The 21,509-nt window shown below is 38.9% G+C and overlaps 2 protein-coding genes across 5 annotated transcripts; both read left to right on the plus strand.

The window, feature by feature from the left end:
* The first annotated feature begins 27 nt into the window (after positions 1-27).
* On the plus strand, positions 28-6,035 carry zgc:110269 (probable flap endonuclease 1 homolog). Of its 3 annotated transcripts, none has more exons than XR_006372258.1 (12): positions 49-328; positions 1,193-1,259; positions 1,403-1,505; positions 1,716-1,770; positions 1,862-1,923; positions 2,010-2,146; positions 2,874-2,934; positions 3,629-3,760; positions 3,844-3,989; positions 4,086-4,230; positions 5,228-5,372; positions 5,543-6,035. XR_006372258.1 is itself a non-coding variant. In XM_044133075.1 (12 exons), exons 1-12 carry the CDS (start codon positions 247-249, stop codon positions 5,572-5,574), a joined length of 1,047 nt encoding a protein of 348 aa, XP_043989010.1. In that variant the 5' UTR covers positions 49-246; the 3' UTR covers positions 5,575-6,035. The 3 variants fall into 3 exon arrangements, 2 of the variants coding, with proteins under 2 accessions (XP_043989011.1, XP_043989010.1); XM_044133075.1 differs by having other exon boundaries at positions 5,228-5,252; XM_044133076.1 differs by having other exon boundaries at positions 28-328; positions 5,228-6,035.
* Positions 6,036-7,041: 1,006 nt separating this feature from the next.
* Positions 7,042-21,434, plus strand: agfg1b (ArfGAP with FG repeats 1b). 2 transcript variants are annotated; one of them, XM_044133081.1, is made up of 12 exons: positions 7,082-7,427; positions 11,362-11,455; positions 11,666-11,781; positions 13,135-13,273; positions 13,367-13,526; positions 13,725-13,820; positions 14,962-15,106; positions 17,001-17,080; positions 18,194-18,286; positions 18,477-18,635; positions 19,037-19,131; positions 19,527-21,434. In XM_044133081.1, the coding sequence occupies exons 1-12, from the start codon at positions 7,261-7,263 to the stop codon at positions 19,584-19,586; spliced, it is 1,404 nt and encodes a 467-aa protein (XP_043989016.1). In that variant the 5' UTR covers positions 7,082-7,260; the 3' UTR covers positions 19,587-21,434. The 2 variants fall into 2 exon arrangements, with proteins under 2 accessions (XP_043989017.1, XP_043989016.1); XM_044133082.1 differs by lacking the exon at positions 13,725-13,820 and having other exon boundaries at positions 7,042-7,427.
* Positions 21,435-21,509: the final 75 nt, after the last annotated feature.

Here is a 21,509-nt window from a genome sequence, read left to right on the forward strand (position 1 = left end):
TGTTTGCTCAGTACTGACCCCTACCGTCCACTTTGGTGACGTGCCGAGATGAGGAAAACGATGTTGTGTTTAAATAGCTGAAATTCGTTGACGATAAAACGCATTTTAGTTAACCGCTGTGTTTCTAAACGGATACAAAGTAGATTTACCCTGACATATACCGAGAACCCGACGGTTTTTGGGTTTTTTCTCCTTTTTTCCAACCGGAAGTGGAAGAATAACAAAACCCCATATCTGATTAGGAGGATGGGGATTACTAAACTGGCTGATTTAATTCGTTCTGATGCTCCAAATGCAGTTTCTTATAAGGACATCAGTGACTATACAGGTAATACAGAACTGAACGCCGACCAACTTGATCTGCCTTAATTATCTCAAACAAAGTTTGCTAGCAGCTAACGTTAGCATTCATAAAGCTTCTAAGTTTATTATATACCACAAACCAGTCACTATGGTGATAATTAAATCATTAAGTGAAGTTACAGTGCTTTTACATGAAGTCAAATTCAAAATCCTGTTAACTGGTCTCACCCTAGTAAACAGTATGTAAGCTTAAACTTGCTAGTTAAATATCTGTAAGATCTAATAATTTATTAAGAAATAACACAAATAATGTAAATAATGGCCATGTGCTGCTGAGAAAATGCATACATTTTTTACTGATCGTCAGGACGTCTGAACAACTATAGCTTAGATGTGTGCCATACATAAAATACATTCATAAATTATCTTATTTTTATTATTCTTACGTTATTCTGGGTAGGATTATAAGATCTTCTCCAAACAGTTCATTTTTCTGCAGAGAACAATCATGTATAAATCCACAAATATGCATAAATTGTATAAGTTCACTCGCAGATACAGTGGTTTATGGAACCACCTGTAAGCAACAATAACTTGAGGTAATTATGATTTCACTCTCATGCAGGGGTGCAGCTAAGTACTGTCTGAGGTGTATGAAGGGACATGATCTCATCAAACAACTTTCCTTTTCACATTCAAGGAGAAAACATCTTGTGATTCAATTATTTATTAAATAAAATCTTTTGAAACCGATGCTTTTTTGTTCTGTCATCAAGAAAATATCTGTTCAATTTGTCCTTTGGGAAATTATGTCAGTGACAGAAAACAGTAAGTGAAGAACTCTGGTGTACTTTCATGTTCATTGCGCTGCCGCTGGATTCCACCGCAGGGAAAGTCATCGCCTTGGATACCTCAGTGGTTCTGAACCAGTTTCGAGCAAAAACACCCTCTTTGAGGTGAGAGATCTTTGAGAAATACTTAGAAAAAACACAAACACCTGTTTTGTTAAAAAAAAAAAAAAAAAAAGTCCAACAATTCAGCTATAAATGCCAAAATAGCTTCTCTTCCATGTTGATGATGTTGGGTTTCTTCTCCACAGCCCTCTAACTGGACTCTTTTTCCGCACACTGACCTTCCTGGAACACGACATAAAGCCGGTCTTTGTATTTGATGGAAAGCCTCCCGTGGAAAAGACACCTGTTGTAAGAAATATTTACAGCCTGCGTGTTTTGAATTGTTTTTGGGAGGCATTTTGAGTTGGAGAACGTGTGTGTGTGGGACCAATGACCGTTTCCTGTTTTGCTCAAATCAGCACTTTAACTGGTCTGCTATAGAAACGGCAGATTGACTGTTGACTGATTCCAGATTTTTTTTTAAATCCCTCTCGCTGATTGAGACTTGCTTTTTTGCAGCTGGAGAGGCGAGCCGAGGCAGCTGGTCGGAGGTTCCCCAAAAGAACAGGAGAAGGTCCACATGCACAAAGAGTGTAAAAGGATCTTTCTTTATCATATTTAGATGTTTCCAAATTCTGATGTTGTTGAATCATTCTTTTATGCAGCATCATCCCAGACTAAGGATTCCATTGAGCTACTGAAACGTATGGGTGTGCCTGTCATCCAGGTACAACGTGTTTCAGTTTCCACCCTCATGCGTTTTCTTTTTGAAGTTTTATTTTCATACTTCATGCACAGGATTCTGCCTTTCAGGCTCCAGGGGACGCTGAAGCGCAGTGTGCCCGGCTGGTGAGAGACGGGGTTGTGGATGCAGTGGCCTCCGAGGACATGGACACGCTGCCCTTTGGAGCAAACGTTCTCATTCGTCAGCTGAATGCTAAGAAGGACAGGTGTGGATTGTTGAAACTGTAGTATGTAACTTTTATATTTTTTTTAAAAGTACATTTATTTTACATATTTATCTAATCTGTCACTATGTTGTAACAGTAAATGATGAGACAAATAATCTGAAAAGATCGATCTCCTCCACCTTCTCCTTGAGCTGCTATTGTCGTTTGAAGAAACGCACCAACCAAAGCACCAATCAGAGCCAGGAGGAGGGTCTTAGCGCTGTCTGTCATGCTTGTGTACGGGTTGCTAAATGTGCTAATGGCAGAGTAACAATTTACTGTTACAGGAAAATTGTTTATCCACCTTCATTGCTAACTAGCCTTAGCATTGTCAACAGGCTATGCTAGCTGCAGCCTGGTAGAGAGCAAGAAGGGGAAGGACAGGGGAGCCTGAAAAGGGCCACACAGATGGTGATTGACAGCCATAAGACCCGCCTCCTGACTCTGATTGGTTGTTTCTAGTTAGCACTGGGAGAAGGTGGAGGAGCTCGATTTCTTTTCACAGATTATCTGTCTCATGCTGTAGCAACAGTTTTAACAAATATGTAAAGAAAACGTTTTTTAAAAAAAGTTACATACTGCAGCAGCCTTAAAGTATGTAATGTGTGTGTGTGTATATATGTGTAATAACAAAGTAAAGTAGTCCCAGTGATAACAGAGTTAAGTGCCTTGCTGTATTAGAGATGGTTAGTCGCATCTGATTTTGATTTTATGCTCATGTTCCCAGTGAAGTTGTGGAATACTCATTACCCACGCTGCTGGAAAAACTGCAGATTACTCGTGAGGAGGTAAGAGCGAAACATTGATGAAAATTTTGCTTAAGTTTCTGTGATTCGAATCGTTTAAAGCGCGTGTGTCAAACTCAAGGCCCGCAGGCCAAATCCAGCCCGCCATAAAGTTTTGAAAATAACCGTTGTATGTTTGGATAATATTTTATCCATCAAATGAAAGCAGTTTTCAACAGAAGAAGCTCAGGGCCACAGGGAAAAAATAAATCAGATTTTTTTTTTTCTTAGAATTTTGACTTTTTCTTTTCCTCCAGAATTTACCAGATTTATTCTGACTTTAATCTTCTAAGATCAAACATCAAGATTCTCATAAAATAATGCCAAAATTGTGAGGGAAAAAGTGAAAATCTGGACATTTTTCTCAGAATTATGACTTTTGATCTCAGAAGATTAAAGCCAGAATTATTATTTTTTCAGTGGCTACAATCTTCTGCTTTCATCTGTATACTGCCAAATTACATGAATGTGAAATGGTGTTCAGTATTGCTGAACTTCTTCGTTAATGGGTTTAAACTGTAGCTTTAAATCCGTTTGTTCATGGGTTTTATCAATACGTTTTACCACAACCGGCCCTTTGCGGACATTCATAATCTTGATATAGCCCAAAATAAAAATGAGTTTGACACCCCTGGTTTAAAGTTTTGTGATGAATAATCACTTTTTTCCTGTCTTACTTTTGCAAAATGTCTTTTAGCTTGTTGACCTTTGTATTCTGCTGGGCTGTGACTACTGCGACAAGATCCCCGGTTTAGGTCCAAAGAAAGCTCTGACTCTCATCCAGAAGCATCGCACTATTGAGAATGTGGTGTTGCACATCAACAGTCAGGTAATCTTTAGTTTTGATCTACTTCTCACTATACAGAAATTATTTAAAAAAAATAAAAATCTAATGTAGCCACGTACTTCCAGACCCATCCTGTACCTCTTGTATGGAAATACAAAGAGGCCAGGAAGATTTTCTTGGACGAAACAGAAAGTCCAGCTCCTGACTTGGCGTGGAGGGAGCTGGACGAAGAAGCCGTGGTGGACTTCCTGTGTCACACCAAACATGTCAGGTACTGATTCATAGAGCCTGTTTTTCTGTTTACGTGGACCTGGACTGATGTGGAGCCGAAGGATTTGTTCCATTTGCTCCCGTGTGCGTTTTTTAGGGAAGAGAGGATCCGTCATCGCATGAAGACGTTTCATGAACACCGAGAAAATAGGCGAGAGGAGAGGAAAAAGGAGAAGGCGGCGGGACGTATGAGACAGACGCGCATGGACTACTTCTTCAGAGTTACCAGAAAGAGAGGACAGGTGAGGAGAGCGAAAGGGGAAAAAAATGCACAAACATATGGATGAATATTGAAAAAACGTAAATCTTCATCACTTCATCAGTGATGAATTTAAACTTAATCATCCCCAAACATGATTGCAAATGTGTTTGGAGCTTTTATTGTTTTGTTTTTTATTTGTTTGTTTTGATAATTTACTGAAGAAGAATTAAAAGCATTTTATTAGATGCAGTGTTTTTTTCTTTTCAGCAAAAAAACCTGGCATTTATCCAGAGAGTAAATATTTCTAATATTTTTTTTAGCCTTTTTCATAACATCTGGAAGGATTTACTCTGACATGCTGCATATCAGCTTCTAATGGTCAGAGGTGTTCCTGAAAGGGTGGTCAGAGGGGGCCATGGCCCTCCCAGAAAATGTATTCATGTTTGTAGAACCCAATAAATAAATACATAAAAAATTAGCATACATTTGTTTGGAGTTTGCGGCAGTTTGTTGGCTTTTAGTTTAACCACAGCGTTTTGAGAGCGGCGCAGGGTTCTTAGTGTTTCAAGACGTTGCTCAAGCAGGATGTTTTTGATCCCATTCTTTATGGCATTATACTTGGACAGAAATGTGAGGAAAAAGTCCACTCTCTTGGAAGATGAGCAACCAGATAAATGTATCAGGATGCTTCACTGTTGACACACTTTTTTTCTTGTTGCACAAACTGTTTTCCAGATGTCCTAGACAATTAGGATTATTTGACAGAGAAAATTACTTTGCACCCATCCTCTGCTCTCCACCTGCCCACTTCCTGCTTCCTGCATAATTTCAATCAGTCTTTGCTGTTTTTCCTGGACAGAAGGGACTTTTTTGCTTCCCTTCTTATTACAAAACCCGATCGCAAAAGTCTTATCGTGTGTTCAGATGCACTCATATCTTTAGAGCAGAGGTGTTTAGATAAGTTTTTTTCAATGTTGAAAATCTACTATTTTGACGTCTAAATCATTTTTCCTCTCTCTCTCTCTTTTCCTCCACAGCCAGTGGAATCACTTTCCTCACTAGGTGACAACAAAAAGAAACCTAGATCATAATAAGTCTGCCTTTATTTTATAGTTGTTCCTAAATCAGAACAACTATATATGAAAAAAAAACAACAATTCAAACTGAAGATTATGCTCTGAGGTAAATGTTCCATACAAAAATAATCAGGATGCATTTTCTTGTGATGACAGATTATTATCCCAATCCAATAATTTTGTCAATATAATTCAATCAGCTGCTGATTCATAAATAATGTGCAGCTTAAAAATGATTTAATTGACAGAGAGCCTATTTTTTGATACAATTAAAAGAAACCCAACGGAGAATCATGAAAACATACTGACCACAACCCCGCATCTGGAACGCCACAGCCTCCGACAGCACAGTACTGCGCCCGTGTACGACCAGCGGTGTTCGGAAAACAACGCGATTCCATTTGATTTCGTGGTCCATGCAGCAGTTTCCTGCAGAGCCAGTGAGACGAGCAGAGCAGGAGGTGTGCGGCCATGAAAGAGAACAGAGTGACCACTGTCGGGGAGGCCAAAACCCGGGACAGGCGACGTCTCTTCTCTGGATATTCAATGAGCACCTGCTGTGTAACAGGAGCCAAGACAGACACCGAAGGCTTGAATTTTAAACTGTGTACGTTGCTTTAATTACAGGAAGAGAAAGTGAGATTGCTAAGTCCACCTAGTAAAATGAATATTATAAAGAAAAAAAAGTGTAAATCCTTATTTTGTATTATCTTTAATGTCTTTATATGTAATTATTGTTCTTTTACAATTAAAATGACATCGAGTTGTATTTGGTCATGTGGTGTTTTTCTGACTCGATGTGAATTGTTTTAATTGCTCTTTTGTGGGACCATTTACTACAGAGAACCAAAAGTTTTTGTTAAGTATATAATGTGCCAGTCTATTAAATACACAAATATCAAAATCTTTAAATCATGTCTTAAAATCAGATATGTCCTTTTTAAAGGCATTTATTTCCTCTGCTACATCTCATTATTAAATAAGCTAAACTGCCACTATGCCTCTTCAATTAATTCCCAACATCAGACTGGCTAACAAACAACTACCATATATGGCTGGTATTTGATTGCATCAAACACCAATCATATTTGATACAGTCAAATAGGATTATCATATTTGACTGGTGACAAACTATGATTTGTATCAAATATTAAATCATAGTTGCAAATAGCAGCTGTGGACCCAAGCAATTGAAATAAACTGATTACCTACAACAGACGACTATTAAATAAAAATATATGAATGTAATTTTGTTAGCATTTAAGCATATTAAATACAAACTATGAAGTATTTTCTTATAATTATTTATTAATGAGCCCTCCTTGATGTATGTGTAGAATCCAGATTAAAAAAACACTTTATGGTTAAAAGTATGTAAAAGTTTCAACTATTTAGTTGTTTTTTGGGGTGAAGTTAAAAGATTTTAAGGGTCATCCCACTCTTTTAATGCTAAATACTTTCAACAAACAAACAGTAAAAGCGTGACACTGCCACTGTCATGCTTGCCAGTTAACATGATGTTCTTAAGTTTTGAAGTTGCATTTTAATATACCATCTTATTGAAATTATTACAGACATTAATATTTATTTACAACTTAATTTATTAAATTTTGGTTTTTAAAATGTAAAGCTGTACTTAATAAGTTCACTATTCTGTTTCAAATTATTACATACATACTTATTTACGACTTATTTATCTCATTTTGGCACTTATGTCCCTTGATAATTTTCTTGCCATTGTGAAACAAAACACAAGGCAGCATTCCAAACCGACAGATGGCGCAGCCTCTGGGGGAGGGGTTGGGTTTTGTCGACGTTTCAGTTACAGAAGAAGAAGTTTGTCAGTCGCCCAATCTCCCCGCTGGACTTCAGCAAGGTGTCTCCCCGTTCCCTGCCGTCAGACGCGGCGAGTCTGCCCCCGAAGAAACGCACTCCGCCGCCGGGTCATTTGACCAAACTTATCCCGGTGATACCAGCTGCCCTATTTTCTCGCCATGGCGACGAGTGCGAAGCGAAAGCAGGAGGAGACTCACCTAAAGATGCTTCGGGAAATGACTAGCCTGCCTGCGAATAGGAAATGCTTCGACTGTGACCAGCGCGGCCCGACTTACGTCAACATGACAGTGGGCTCCTTCGTCTGCACCACCTGCTCCGGGATCCTGTGAGTGTCTCCCTTTAGCTTTCGCGCTCTATTTGTTTATAGCAACCGCCGTGGAGCGACGAGAAGCAGCTGTCGATACGAGGCTCCCGGGAGGTCCGATACCGTTAGCTGATTAGCTAGTGGGAAAGACGGGACAGGTAATGCCGCCGCTCCCTCCGGTTCAGTCGGAGTGACGTTGGGCTGGGCTTTATGGTCCTCCAAGAGGCAGATTGGCTTGTTTACAGCCACCTTTCAGCATGACGAGATGCCCTGACTTGTGTGTAGGCTCACTGTTTGATTTTTGACTCACACTGCCTCGTTGCTCAAGGTTAACATCCATAACGTTGTTGTTAACTCCCGAAAACCTCCAGGTGTTCGGCTGGAAGGTTATTAAACCAACCAGAAGAGAGACACACAGCTCTAATTAGACCGGATAGGTGTTTGGACTTAGAAAGGATGGAAAAAATGCCTCAATAAAAAAGTCAGTCATTCCTCAAGTTTGAGCTATCGACTTGGTCTAAACATAAAACACATTTCTGATTCTTCTCTGTGTGCGTCACATTGGTTTTACTCAAGTGTTGGTTTTGTAAGGTACCATCCAGGCAGTGTCATAACTGGCTAGTTCCTCTCTTTAGAGTCAAGTTGCAATATTGATGCTGCATTAGACAACATTGTTCACCGACCATTTACCTCAGTATTTCAAATGTGACTTGGTGGCTAAAAATGTTCGTAAGAGAGTCAGTATCGCAGTAGTACATCACTTTCAGACTGTATATCAGCCAACTATTAAACGAGGACAGAGGAGCCATAATCTTCTCCATATAAGGCGATCTGACAATACACATGTGCGGTTTTAAAACCTTTCCTATGTTTTGTGTTTTAATGTAATGTTTGCCATATGTGCAGATTACTGTAAAACACATTTATAACACCAGATCACAGGACATAGGGGGTAATATACAGATGTGGCTAAAAGTTTATGTGAAGGGCATGGACGTCCTATAAATACTGCTGCATGTTTTTGTAAGACAAGATTTAAGTGCGCAACTTTTAAGCTTAGTATAGTCAAAGTGGCAGCATGTTGTAGTAACTCTGTCACATTAATTCTGGTTTGTTCTTTTTGTAGATTTTTGCCTACAGTGTTTTTTTTATTGATGAGTTGTTTTGGTTTTTTTTTAATCGCTGTGGTTTTGGATGCTGTTCAAATAAGCTCAAATAGTGCTTTAACTATGACCCCCCCCCAAATCTCAGAGGAGCTGGAATGGAGGCAGAGAGAAGGAGGAAGTTCAAACCATCTCTTCCATCTATGATAGTGGACAAGAAACAAACCTCCGACTCTGTCCTCTCTCTACTTGGTTTTCTGACCGTAGAGCCAGACAGGTTTAAATAGGAGCAGCAAAAGCAAATGAGGAGGATTGGCAGTTCTTGCTAACGGCTCATGATGTCATCCTGGAAATATATTCTCTGCTGCCCAGATATGACATGTCATGTCAGTCAGTGAATTCAGTCAGAGGCTTATAGGAGTTACTTCTCGGAGCATAAATGGTAAAAACGTTATGCTACTTATTTCCTAAGTAGCTTTTTCAGACCAGAAAAAAGATAAAAGCAATTCTTGCTAAATTGTTATTAAAACCCATTTAATCCATGTAGTAACTTGATCTAAAAATTATTTTTCAACCTATGTTTTTGCTCACCTGGTTTTGATTAATTTAATGCTGCATCATTCTTTTCCAATCCCGTTGAAATACAGACATAAGTTACTGTACAAAACGCTGGATTTTACGGTTGAAATGTTGAGGACAGGCCGCAAATTACAAAACATCTACATTCTTTGCTTTAACAAAAAACAAAAAAAAAACAAGAAATGACAAAAAAAAAAGTACCAAACAAGTATGAAGACATTAACATTTTGTATGCGCTAATGATTTTTAAAGTAGGTAGATTAAACGGGTGATTGAATGATGCAGGAAGAATTTTGTAAAATCTACCGTAGTACCAAATGTATTCTTTCATACCAAATAAAAAAACATAACTGGTAAAATCGGGTTAATAGAGGAGTGATGTTGTTTTGACTTCCTGAAGGGAGAGTTTCAGAAAGAGCAGGAGTTTTTAAAGAGACAGAAGCCCAATTTCAAGGCACTAAATTACCAAGTCAAATTTCTTTTGATATATAAAAAGCGTTTTTATAACAGCTGAAGGTGACATAGTTACTTGATTGTTCTATAAAATGGCACCATATGGCTGAACAATACTTAACACTGGCCCTTTAACTCTTCAACATATGAAAACCTTCTGATGTGACCAAACCTCTTTTCACAAAACTGTTTACGCTGCCTTTTTTTTGCCATTTCTGTGAAAGAGGAGGGTTGAAGTCGGCCCACCTCTGCAGTTGTCACAGCCCCTCATTAGCTAATTTGTATAATAGCAAACTGGCTTCACGGGCCAACGACTTGATATTGTGACGTTATATGCGACTTCCCTGCTCCTGGATTTGAACGTGTGAACGACAACCAGATTATTTAGGATGAGAAGAGGAAAGATAGATTTCAAGCCTTTGCCCACCAGCGTCGTCTGAATGGTGACAACATGTCTTGTCATCCTGCAGTGCTCACATGCTTTTGTTTCGTCTAGGTTTGTTTGTATTTGTTAATTACCATTTGACCATTCAGAAGATTTCTGAATGGCCCAACAGTCTTTACAAGTTGATGACAGAAAAGGTTTTGACCATAATGCTGACGGTATTGTTTTAAGCTTTCAAACCTAGGTCTGGAAATCAGCCGCTGTCCTGTGAGAGAGAACTGACTGTTAGCTCCGCCCATCAGGTCACGTCTGCACCTGTTCGTTTAACAGTAGTCACCCCACTGTTGCCAACTTAGCGATTTTGTTGCATCATTTAGCGACTTTTTAGACAAAAAAACAAAAACAAACTTGGTATCAGCAAAAATCTGAATTGGCCGGCCCCGGCTTTTTAACAATCAATGATTGGCCAGAAAAACTGCAATCGGTGCAGCACTTATATTAAATTATAAGAAAAAAACAATTTTATCTTTTCACATGAACATAGTCTAAAAGAGAACCATATCAATATCCTATGTATAACAGTAAATATAGATTAGAAAAGCACTCTAAAAGTTAGTTTTCTAGTTTTTACTGGTTTAAACAAAATGTGTTTTTCTCCCAGTTGGCAGTCGGCTTTTATATTTATTTATTTTTTTGCCGCTCTTCTGCTTTCAAAGAAATAAGTTTTATGATACACACGATAAAAAAAAAAAGTGGTGATAATGGCAGACCTGATGAGGTTCGTATGTCGGCTGATTTGTTTTCTTTCTGTTTGCTCCATGAGATCAAAACGAAATGCTGCATTTGTGCTTCATAGTGGAACTGACCGGGAAGAAAATCTGTTTTATAGTGAATCGATTCAAAATGCAAAATAAATTTTTTTTAAAAAAAAGTCATTTTTGTTTGTTTAATTTTTTAAATATATTTTTTGTAAAATTACACTTCGAATAATTCTTTGATGCATTTTTTTTTAACTAAGAAGAGCTAAGCTAACCTATTACTAGTAATTTAAGTTTAAAAAAACTTTATGCATAAACCTATTTTTGCTTAACTATTGGTTGATGGAATTTGGTAAAGCATGGAAGCTTATATAATAGTTTTAAATAAATTCTCTATTTGCTTGGCAAAAATTGGTTGCTGAATTGAAACCAGTTTCTGAATCAAATCTCTAGACTCTGAAAGATTCTCCTGTGAATCGTGGCGTTCTGTTCAGCAGCACACCTGCACCTCTTAACACAGAGGTCAGGTTATTTTTAGAAACTGCCTCCTTGGCGTTGCAATCGTTGGGATTTCAACCCGACATGCTGAGGCTGCGCTGAATCCAGGTGGAGTGTGTGTGTGTGTGTTTCATGTTGTTCTTCAGCTAACATAAAGCCCTCCTTTCTCCACCCCGCAGGCGAGGACTGAACCCCCCCCACAGAGTGAAGTCCATCTCTATGACCACGTTCACACAACAGGAAATAGAGTTCCTACAGAAACACGGCAACGAGGTGCCCTGCATGTCTTCCCCCCTAAGCGTTTTCTGATGTACTAACTTCACTTCCTGAGATTCCTCTCCCATTTTTTTTTTCTCTAATTCCTTTTCTCTCCCTCCTCCGGCCCCCTCCACTAACTTCACTTTCTCTCACCTCTGTCCTTCCTTCCACCCCCACCTCATTCCCCCAACCCTTCTCTCTGTGCCCCCCCACCACTCCCTGTAGGTCTGTAAACACATCTGGCTGGGCCTTTACGACGACAGGACATCAGTTGTGCCAGATTTCCGAGAACCGCAGAAAGTAAAGGAGTTTCTTCAGGAAAAATATGAGAAGAAAAGATGGTAGGTCCTCCCGTTTTGTCACATCGCAAACACAAATTCAATGCATGTCGTAAATCAGGGTCCAAACTTTTTGCCTGGTGGGTGCTGTGGGCTTTGAATTTTATTGCAATATGTTGTGATGTTATAGTGATAAGGATAAAAATGATGATGCAAAACGTCTTTTTCTTTTTCTTTTTCTTTTTCTTTTTAGGATTTGTAGCAATCATAGTCATTCTTGAAAAACGTTCCCATTTTAAATAGTTCAGGACGCCAGTTAAAGAAGTTTGATTTATATCACTAAACTAGACACACTAACTACGTGTAATCACATTTTCAAATTTACCAATAGTTCTGAAACAGTGGAGAAGGTAATAAATATAACATTTCCAATATCATTATTTTTTTTTTACAACATTAATGGAAATTCATCAAGATAATGATAAATCAATGTTCTTAGCATAAGTTATTTTCAATCCAAAATGATAAACTATATGCCCATCACTCATTGAGGGCCAGAAAATGTTGATGTAAAATTTTCAATTCGATTTTAAAATAGATATGTTTTACTTTTACCTGCTCAAATATAAACACAATTTGTATTAGAACAAAGAAGTAGAAAAGAAGCAAGATTATCCTAAATGTTGTTCTTTTCTTATCATCTTTATGTGGGTTTTTTGTATTTATTATCAGAAATAAGAACAGAATTACGGCCCTATAAAATCTATCAAATTTGATTATTTTCTGAATTCTATTTATTTATTTATTTTTCCTTTTAACCATATTTGTTAACCCAAAAAGTATATAATTATGGTCTGAATGGAAAAAAATAACAAGTCATTAGCTAGAGGTTGGCATTTACTGTTGTCTGTTTTCACAAATGAATAAAACTGCTGTGCATTAATGGAATATTTTATTCTGTATGTTGTTGACTCAGGGGGTTAAATAGAAATGCACACCACACTTTCCAGCGATTATTTTCTGGAAATAAAAAATTTTTGGATACTATGTATGATTTTAAGTCCACTTTTAAGTCCACAATTATGCCGTGTCATGTAGGTCTAGCCCAGGATGACTCAACACTTCTTGCTTCATCAGTGTCAGCTGTGGTGAAGAAGGTGTTGCCGTCTAATTGTTACTTCTCTCTGCCAAAAATCCTTAACCATACGTTTCAGTCTGTCAGCATAAAGTCTACTTTCTCCACGTGTCTGCTTTTTTTTCCCCTTTTTTCTTACCATGTGGTTTGTGGAAAATCTTTTAAAGAAATATTATCGTATGAGAAATGTCAGGAAGTAAAAGGTTTTAAGGAGGAAATGCAGTGAAAGTGAAAAATCCGGGGAGTAAAGCCATGTGTGTGTGTGTGTGTGTGTTTTGCAGGTATGTTCCTCCAGACCAGGCGAGGGCGGTATCGAGCATTCAGGCCTCGGTGTCGGGCTCGTCAGCGAGCAGCACCGGGAGCACGCCAGAGGTTCAGCCCCTGAAAACCCTGCAGCTCAACAAAACGCCACTACGCCAGGTAGGTCCAGCGACTGCGGCAACGTCGGCGCGGCAACGTCCCTTCCCTTGTGGGTTCTGGTGGTCAGTTGTCCTGTGTGTCTCTGTGTTCCAGTCCCCAGGGCTCAGCCGCCCGCAGGTCCACAGCGCCGCCCAGGAGAAGAAGTTCGACCTGCTCTCAGATCTGGGCGGAGATATTTTCGCCGCTCCTCCGACTCAAGCTGGCCCCCCCTCCACCAATTTTGCCAATTTTGCACATTTTCCAAGCCAGTCGGGTAAGTCTGCACCCAACACACTCCTTCGTTCATCCATTACCCCGTACAATTTTCTGCTGTGTCTTTTTAAAAAATTATTATTATTATTATTATTATTATTATTATTATTATTATTATTATTATTATTATTATTATTATTATTATTATTATTATTTCCACACCATTTTTTCCACCTTATGGTTTCTCCCATGGCTGCAGCACCTCAGGGTAATTCAAACAGCAACTTTGCCAACTTTGAAGCATTTGGAAACACTGCAATTTCATCCCATCTGAGCACATCACCTCCCTCATCAGGTATCACCTTCCCCCATCACCTTTCTCCCTTCACCATTCTGCTTTGTTTCTTCATGCTTTGTTTTATTTTTATGTCTTCCAAATGCACTCAGTATTTAGCAATGTTCAGTGAAAGCTCCCCCCAACTCTAGATCTTTAAACTAAAATCAATGTATCAGACCTTGTCAGTTAGAAAGGGCTGAAACGATTCCTCAAATGGTTCGAGTACCTCGATTATGAAAATTCCTCGAGGGAAAATGTATCTGCCTCGAAGCTTTGTTCATTTATATTTCATTATTTAGCCCACCGTGTTCCAGCTGGAAAATTATTTGCGTCACTCTTGACTTCCGCCTCTGAGTTGTTGGCATAATGTCCAATTTTCAAGTTCGGCCCGTGGGGATTTTATTGATTGATGAAAATGCCCAGGTTTTCATCGTTTTGGTGAACCAATAAGCATCCTTAAAATGACTGGCGTGATGCCTGGAGTACGGCAGCATTTCTCTTCCGGGAGCTGCTGGTTCAGAGCAAACGGCGGGAAGAGCGCTGTAGAAGTATTTATACAGGTGAACGGATAGACTGAACACGGCGAGCGGCTGAGGAGCTGATGGTTACAGTGTAAGTGTAGCTTTACGGACGAACCGCACAAAAAAATTTATATCAACACACTGGTGGCTGGTAGATGAGTTTCTTAGTGTGACGAATGAAGGTGCCGTGAATACCCCATATTGTCCCCCTCTCACACCATCCCGTTCTTACGTTCGTCTGTCCCCTGGTCTATTTCCTCCTCTCCACCCCCATCTTACGTTGGTTCGCTCGCCTTTGCTAAAACATTTAGCGACTCTTCAGACTAAAAAAATCGGTATCAGCCAAAATCATAATTGTCAGGTCAGGCTTTCTGAAGATCCCTGATCGGCCATGAAACTGCAACCTGTGCAACTTAAAGTATAAGAAAAAAAGTTATCTTTTTACATGAACATAATGTAAGTAGGCGACCATATCAATATTCAGTTATCTTTTCAGACAAAAAAAAAAAATTGATGATCAGGCTGGAAAAGTGCAATCGGTGCACCCTCATTTCTATAGCAACAGTTAGATTTTTGGGGGGGCTTTTCTTGCACATTTTTGTGATGCTATGTGACAAAGTGCTAATATTCCTTGAAAGGTGGAGGTGTGCCAATTCCCTCCAGATCCAGTGCCGCTTCAGCTCATTCCCAGGCAGCGAGGTGCACAGAGGACCGCTACGCTGCGCTGGCCGAGCTGGACAGTGAGCTGAGCTCCTCTGTCACCACGGGCAGCAACATACAAGGGTGAGAGGCCGACACATACACACACAGGAAGTGACTAGCAGCTTTCCACACCCAGAGTCTGCAGAAAGGCCCGAGCTCAGTCAGGTTGAATGGAGAGTGTAAACATCACTGTTGATGTTCTGCCACTGATTCTTCAGCGGATTTATGTTGGACTTTCACTAAGCCATTCTAAAACATGAATTATGATTTAATCTGTACTATTTTACTGTTGCTCTGGCTATCCAGATAAGAAGAAGTTTGTTTCTGACTAGGAAGTGAGACAAGACTTCCCAAAACAACATAAATGTCATTTATATCAAATATTTTTTTTAAAATGACATAATGAAAAATATTTATACTCTTCTCAGTCTATGAAAAGAAAACATTTATTGGCTTTACAGCAATTTGGCTCGTCACAATAACAGATTTCATTGGACGATAAATTGTCCCAGCAATTATTGCGTTAAAATGTAATGTTGTTTTGAGAGCATTTTCAAGTAAGATGATAACAGCATAATAAATACAAGTTTGCTCTCTCAAAGACCAATAAACTTTAAATTTTGTTAACATTTCCCTTTGGAACTGGAAAATATTTTGAATAACCAAATATAACACAACCGATATGAATAAATAACACGGTTTTGGAAGTTTCTGTAAAGAAAATTGCCCTTCAAAACATGTTAAGCATAAGAATGAAAATGATCAAGCTCAGTTTCATTTATCATGTAATTAACTGATTAATCGCTTATCATGACAGTCTTAATCTGAGTAACGTTTTGCATATTTTCATTCGACGTTAGAAGTACCCCTTGCCATCGCATTAATCTTTAGCGCCTTCCACAAATTTTCTGAGATTCAAGCTGGGACTCCTAAATGTTACCTCCAGTAGGAAGACGCATGTTGATGAAATTAAAATATGACTTTTAACCTAAATTTACCAGAGTTCAGAATTATTTTCGCATTCAGCTTCTAGCTCAACCTGTATTTCCTCCGTCCAGCAACCAGCTTCCCCGCTGTTCCTGAAGAAATATTCCCCGCAGCATGAAGCTGCCACCACTGTGTTTCACCAGGGGGGTGGTTTGTTTACAGAGTTGCATTTTCACCGAATGCTAGACCGTAAACTTGAATTTTCTCATCAGACCGGAGCACCATCGTTCACATCCGACCGCTGACTTGTTCAAAGTCTTTAATATGTTCATAAACTTTCTTCAGTTATGTTCTCTGAGTCCTTCATAAAATTATATCTATGTCTTGCCTTTCAATTTTTTTATTTGTAAAAGTTTTTTAAATCTCTGTGTCAGAATCCTTCCAGTTCTCCATTATGAGCTAAAATCTTAATAAAGTTTACGGTTGTGATGTGTAACCCCGTTCCATTAAACAATACAGCAATTAACAGTGTGATGAATTTAAATGAGCTTCATGATCACATTACTGAATGGTATCTTTTCTTCTTTTAACCAGTGTGAGTCTATTGGTTAATATTTTTTGAAGGACAATTTTGTTTACAGAGATGTCTTAATGCATTAACTTTATTGCTTTGGTTATGTTTGGTTTTTATTTCCATTCAATTTTTTATTTTATTTTTTTTGTAATTTGGGATATAAAAAAAAAAATCTTCTAGTTCTATTATTAAATGTCATAAATTAAAGTGTATTTATCTTTGAGAGGATGCACTTGAATATTTATGCCATCATTATTCTATTACTTGAAAAGGCTCTCAAAACGACAATATTATTGTTTATCGCAATAATTTCTGCGACAATTTATCATCCAGACAGGTTTTTAAGTACAACAGGCCTAGTGTTGTGACAGTCATACTTTAACTCCTTCTCTGCCTGGTCATTATTATTTATTTATTGCCTATGAGTGTTAAACAGACATTTAAAATGCATCATGTTGTGTTTTGTTCCCACAGGGCCATGTTTGGACCTGTCCTTGGTTCCTCGCCAGCTCAGAACCAACCTGTGATGGCCAACATGCAGCCTGGCTTTGGAGGTGGCCCATTAATGTGTCTGTCTTGATTACACAGTTGAATTTTATATATATATATATGTATTTATATATCGGCACCACAAAATTGGTGTCAAATTGACACCATAAAAACATAATACAATTATGAAACTAACAACAAACATTACATTTTGTCAAATGCCATCACTAAAATCAAGAATAATAATCATCAAATACACATAAAGATATATTGATGAATGTTTCAGTTATTATTACAGGGGCAGTGTTATTTAAAATCAAATCATGTTGTCATGTTATTCCCTCATCATAAACATACCTGGAGTGTTTCTTTGACTCTTTAATGCATGTTTGAGAAATTCTTTAGTCTCCCATGGCAACTGTTCAGCTGTGTGTAACGCTGGGGTGGACCTACCTCCGCTTCTGAGCTTCCAACTCACAGAGCAGCCCTCACCCACTACTCCCTCACTCAGCTCCTTCAGACTAGCCAGCAGCAATTAGCAAACACCTGGTGGAGCTGCACATCTGATGAGCTCATTATAGGAGCCTCTTCTCAGTGAAACGCTGGTAAAGATGTTGCTAAAGGGTCAATAGAGGAATTTTTGTTGTTGTGACTTCTTGAAGGCAGAGTTTCAGAAAGAGCAGGGGTTTTGAAAGATTTCAAGGTGTTAAATTACGAAGTCAATTTTTTTAAGCCATATTTCATATATCCAGCATTTTTGTAACAACTGAAGGAAACTTTATTATGATCTGAAATTGTACTATGCGGCTGGAAAACACATAATACTGCCTCTTTAATCGCCTCTTTAATGAATGGCAGCTCTAAACCGGTGGGTTTAGAATTGATTTAAAGGATCCATGTTTTTGGCAGGTCATTATTATTTATTCATTGCCTACGACTGTTGAGTAGTTTTGCAGTTTTATGGAAGTTTTCTCCAGGTTAATGGAGCATAAAAACTGAATGCTGCCTCTCCATGTTTGGTTCTGGTTCTGTTGCTGCAGAGCAGACCCATAACCAGAAGGCCTGAGAGGTCTGGAAGGTTGACACAACAGCAACAGAGGATCTTTGATGTATTGTGATGCTAAGCCGTTCAGTGATTTATAACGTACGGGCTGATTTTTATGACTGTTTCGTCTTAGCGGTGCCATCCACAAATCCCTTCGTTGCCGCAGCGATAGCCCCCGACATGGCCTCCAACCCCTTCCAGGCCAACGGCAGAGGTCCAGCTGCAGGTGAGAACATTTAGAAAACACGAACACCTTCGTTATTCTGTGTTTCTGATTAGATACTAGTGGAGTTTTAATGTAACTCGGTTACATTGACATGTAGTATATACTAAGTATCTAATGTATCTGTGTGTGTGTGCGTGTTGTGGGTATGTGTGTACCGTCGCTGTGCACACATGATGTGTGTGTTTCGTAGCCTCGTTTGGTACTGGCTCTATGAGCATGCCCGCCGGCTTTGGGAATGCGTCTTCCTACTGCCTCCCGACCAGTTTCAGCGGAAACTTCCAGCAGCAATTCCCCGGCCAGGCCCCCATTCCTTACTCCCAGCCTGGGGCCTACCACCCTCAGTCTAATGGTTAGTGCCCTGTCCCCTCTGACCTCACACAGTATTGTACCTGTGCAGTACCTGCCCTGTATCTTTTATCTACTTGATCATAAATAAAAGTCAGGATGGACGGTGATTAGTTTGGGTTCTTTTGGCAGCTGCTGCACAGTTACTAAATGTTTGCATTTAGGGTGCAAAGCTTTTTGCATTATTGTTTTTGACCAATAATATACAAAAAAAAATGCCAACATTTGTCAACAAGGCTCTGTTTACACCTAAATGCAACAGAATATCCCAAAGTTTTTACTCTTATTTTATTTTCCCTTTTTCTTTCAGAGTTTTGAATCATTGAGTATTGTGGTTGAAATCATTTGAATATTTATATGTTTCTGTGAAGTGAAGCCATTTTCCTTCCTCTCTGTCCCCCTCAGGGCCCGCCTTCCCAGTCTACGGTCAGAACAAGCCCTCCATTACGCCCTTTGGGCAGCCCATGGCTGTTCCTGGCATGTCCAATAACCCATTTATGGTGAGCATGCTCTGTCCTGTGTTTTCCACAGTTCTCTTCATATCTACCCAATCCTACCAGGGGTCTTTCTTCTGCTGCAGTGCTTGTTTTTCTTTTTTTTTTCTGTTGATGTTGTGGAATCTACGGTGGCCTTGGAGTGCAATCCACATCAACAAATTGCTAAACGCAACTAAAGATTGAAAAACACAATGACATTAGCTGAGCATAATTCCAACTTAAGGAAACACAACATTAACTAAATAGAAGAGGTAAGTCCCTGAGTCATTGCTGATTGGACGACGCCACTTTTCTTGTTGTGTTTTTCGATTCGTAGTTCTGTTTAGCGATTTGCCGAAGCGGTTTGCACTTCAGGGTCACCGCAGGAACCTAATCTTGGATAATTCTTTTTATTTCAGGCCGGAGCGCCAGCGGGGCCGTTCCCCTCTGGAGGTTCATCCACCAACCCTTTCCTGTAGCACAGCTCCTGGCTTCGGCCACCAGAGGGCAGCATGCAGCACATACTCAAACGCACCTGTTCCGTCACGCAACTCGTGACAGTACATTTCTTAAGAAAAGACTTATCTATTTTTTTCTCCATGAAAGAAGTTTACAACACTATGAAGGAGTACAAAGGAATATATTTAGGACTAAGGGACAGTTATGGGGGAAATGTACTGTCTGGACTATATTCCATTATTGTATGCTTTTTATTTTTAATATTTTCTTTCCGTTCTAACTGTAAGCTTTGTGCATATCACTATTTGTAATCACAAACAAGTACATGTAATGTATAATAAGGACTGAACTAACAAGGATGCGTAACCACAAACCTTGTGTTTAAAAACAACAAAACAAAAACAAAGAAAAGGGGAAGAAAATCACTTCAAACTAATAGATAAGTAACAGTTTACATTTTAACAGGGTTCCATCCAAACCTGCATTTTTGGTAGAGCGAAACAGTCATAAAATTGTTTTTTTGTTTGTTTGTTTTTTTCATGTTTGAAAAAGGGATTTGTTATTTTCTTGTTAATTTAAGAGCTCTTTTTTCGCACCAGGTTTCCTGTATTAAGCCACGTTTCCGTTACTGCGATTCTTGAAATATAAAAGTAGGTTTTAGTCTGATAGATAGGACTTTTAAAAAAATAAAATAGAATGTAACCTTCAGAGCAGGTTCATGTAATTTGACATTGATCTGAGACAGTAGGCCAACATTTAAAGATTGTCCATTAGGCATGGACTGGTGAGACTGTCACCATATGAAATTAAGTTAAAAAAAAGTTTTGCTGTATTTACAAAAATTAATGAGCTAATTAAGTCATATTTCACTTGAAAAGAAATTCCTACAATTGCTACATATTGGTTTCTACAGAAATAGGAATATTTATGATGGTCCTACAGAGACGAAAGCAGAAATATATAGTAAGTACCTGTTAAATTTAGTCATTAAGTGCTTATTAGCTGACCAGCTAAGGTAGTAGATGCGTACCAGAGGAGATTCATAGCTCGCCATCTGTAGGTTTAAAACAACGTTACCCTCAGGACGGGTGGTTCTGTGTTTGTCTTCACAAATATTTCCAAACAGCTAAGCTAGTCTTTCTGTTGAGCAACCAGTTGGGGCAGGGCATCTTACTGAAGGCCCCAGGCCCTGGCCTCTTGGCAGTGCACAGCAACTATACTATGTAGATTATGAGGCAGACGGGAGTCTGTCGCGTTTTACTCACAGGTAAAGGAACAGACACGGCTCTTAGAGCATAAACAGAGGAGAACCAAGTAAAGGTTAAGTGTTAGTCGGATTTCTTTGTTATTTTACCTGAGCTGATAAGTCCTTGTTAAAGTTGGTAAGTATACTCTTGTAACTTGGGGATCATAATTCAGATATTCTCTATATTCTATGAATAAAAACAGCAGAAAGAGACTGTTATTGAAGGCCTCAGGCTTGTGATCCGGTTTGGGCTACCTCAGAACACATGAAGTCAGGATCCCACGGTTTTGTTGGCTTGTGCTTTAAAAGCAGAACATCTTCAGCATTTGACTGACTAAACATCTGAGAGATCGGGGTTGTGTTCACTGTCCTCTTTTTGAATCTGTTCTCCTTGCCTTCGTTTTTAAAGCATCAGATCAGACAAGCAAAATGTAGGGAGAAGACGGTTTGTTTAGATGAGGCGAAGTCTCAGGACTGCATACATCACTGGACCAGCCCCCTGACTGTGGACGATTTGGGTTTCAGTTCTGTTTTTAAAAAAAATGTTTCTTGTTTTTACAAGATTAGGTAGTAAATGTGTACATTTATAAATATATGTATAAATAAATTAAAAGATTTTTAACTACACTGCCTAACTTGTAAGTCTTTATAGCAGATGACATACGGTACTTAACGCTTGAGCAACACGCTGCATGAA

This window comes from Gambusia affinis, linkage group LG12 (assembly GCF_019740435.1).
Source record: "Gambusia affinis linkage group LG12, SWU_Gaff_1.0, whole genome shotgun sequence".
Classification (NCBI taxonomy): domain Eukaryota; kingdom Metazoa; phylum Chordata; class Actinopteri; order Cyprinodontiformes; family Poeciliidae; genus Gambusia; species Gambusia affinis.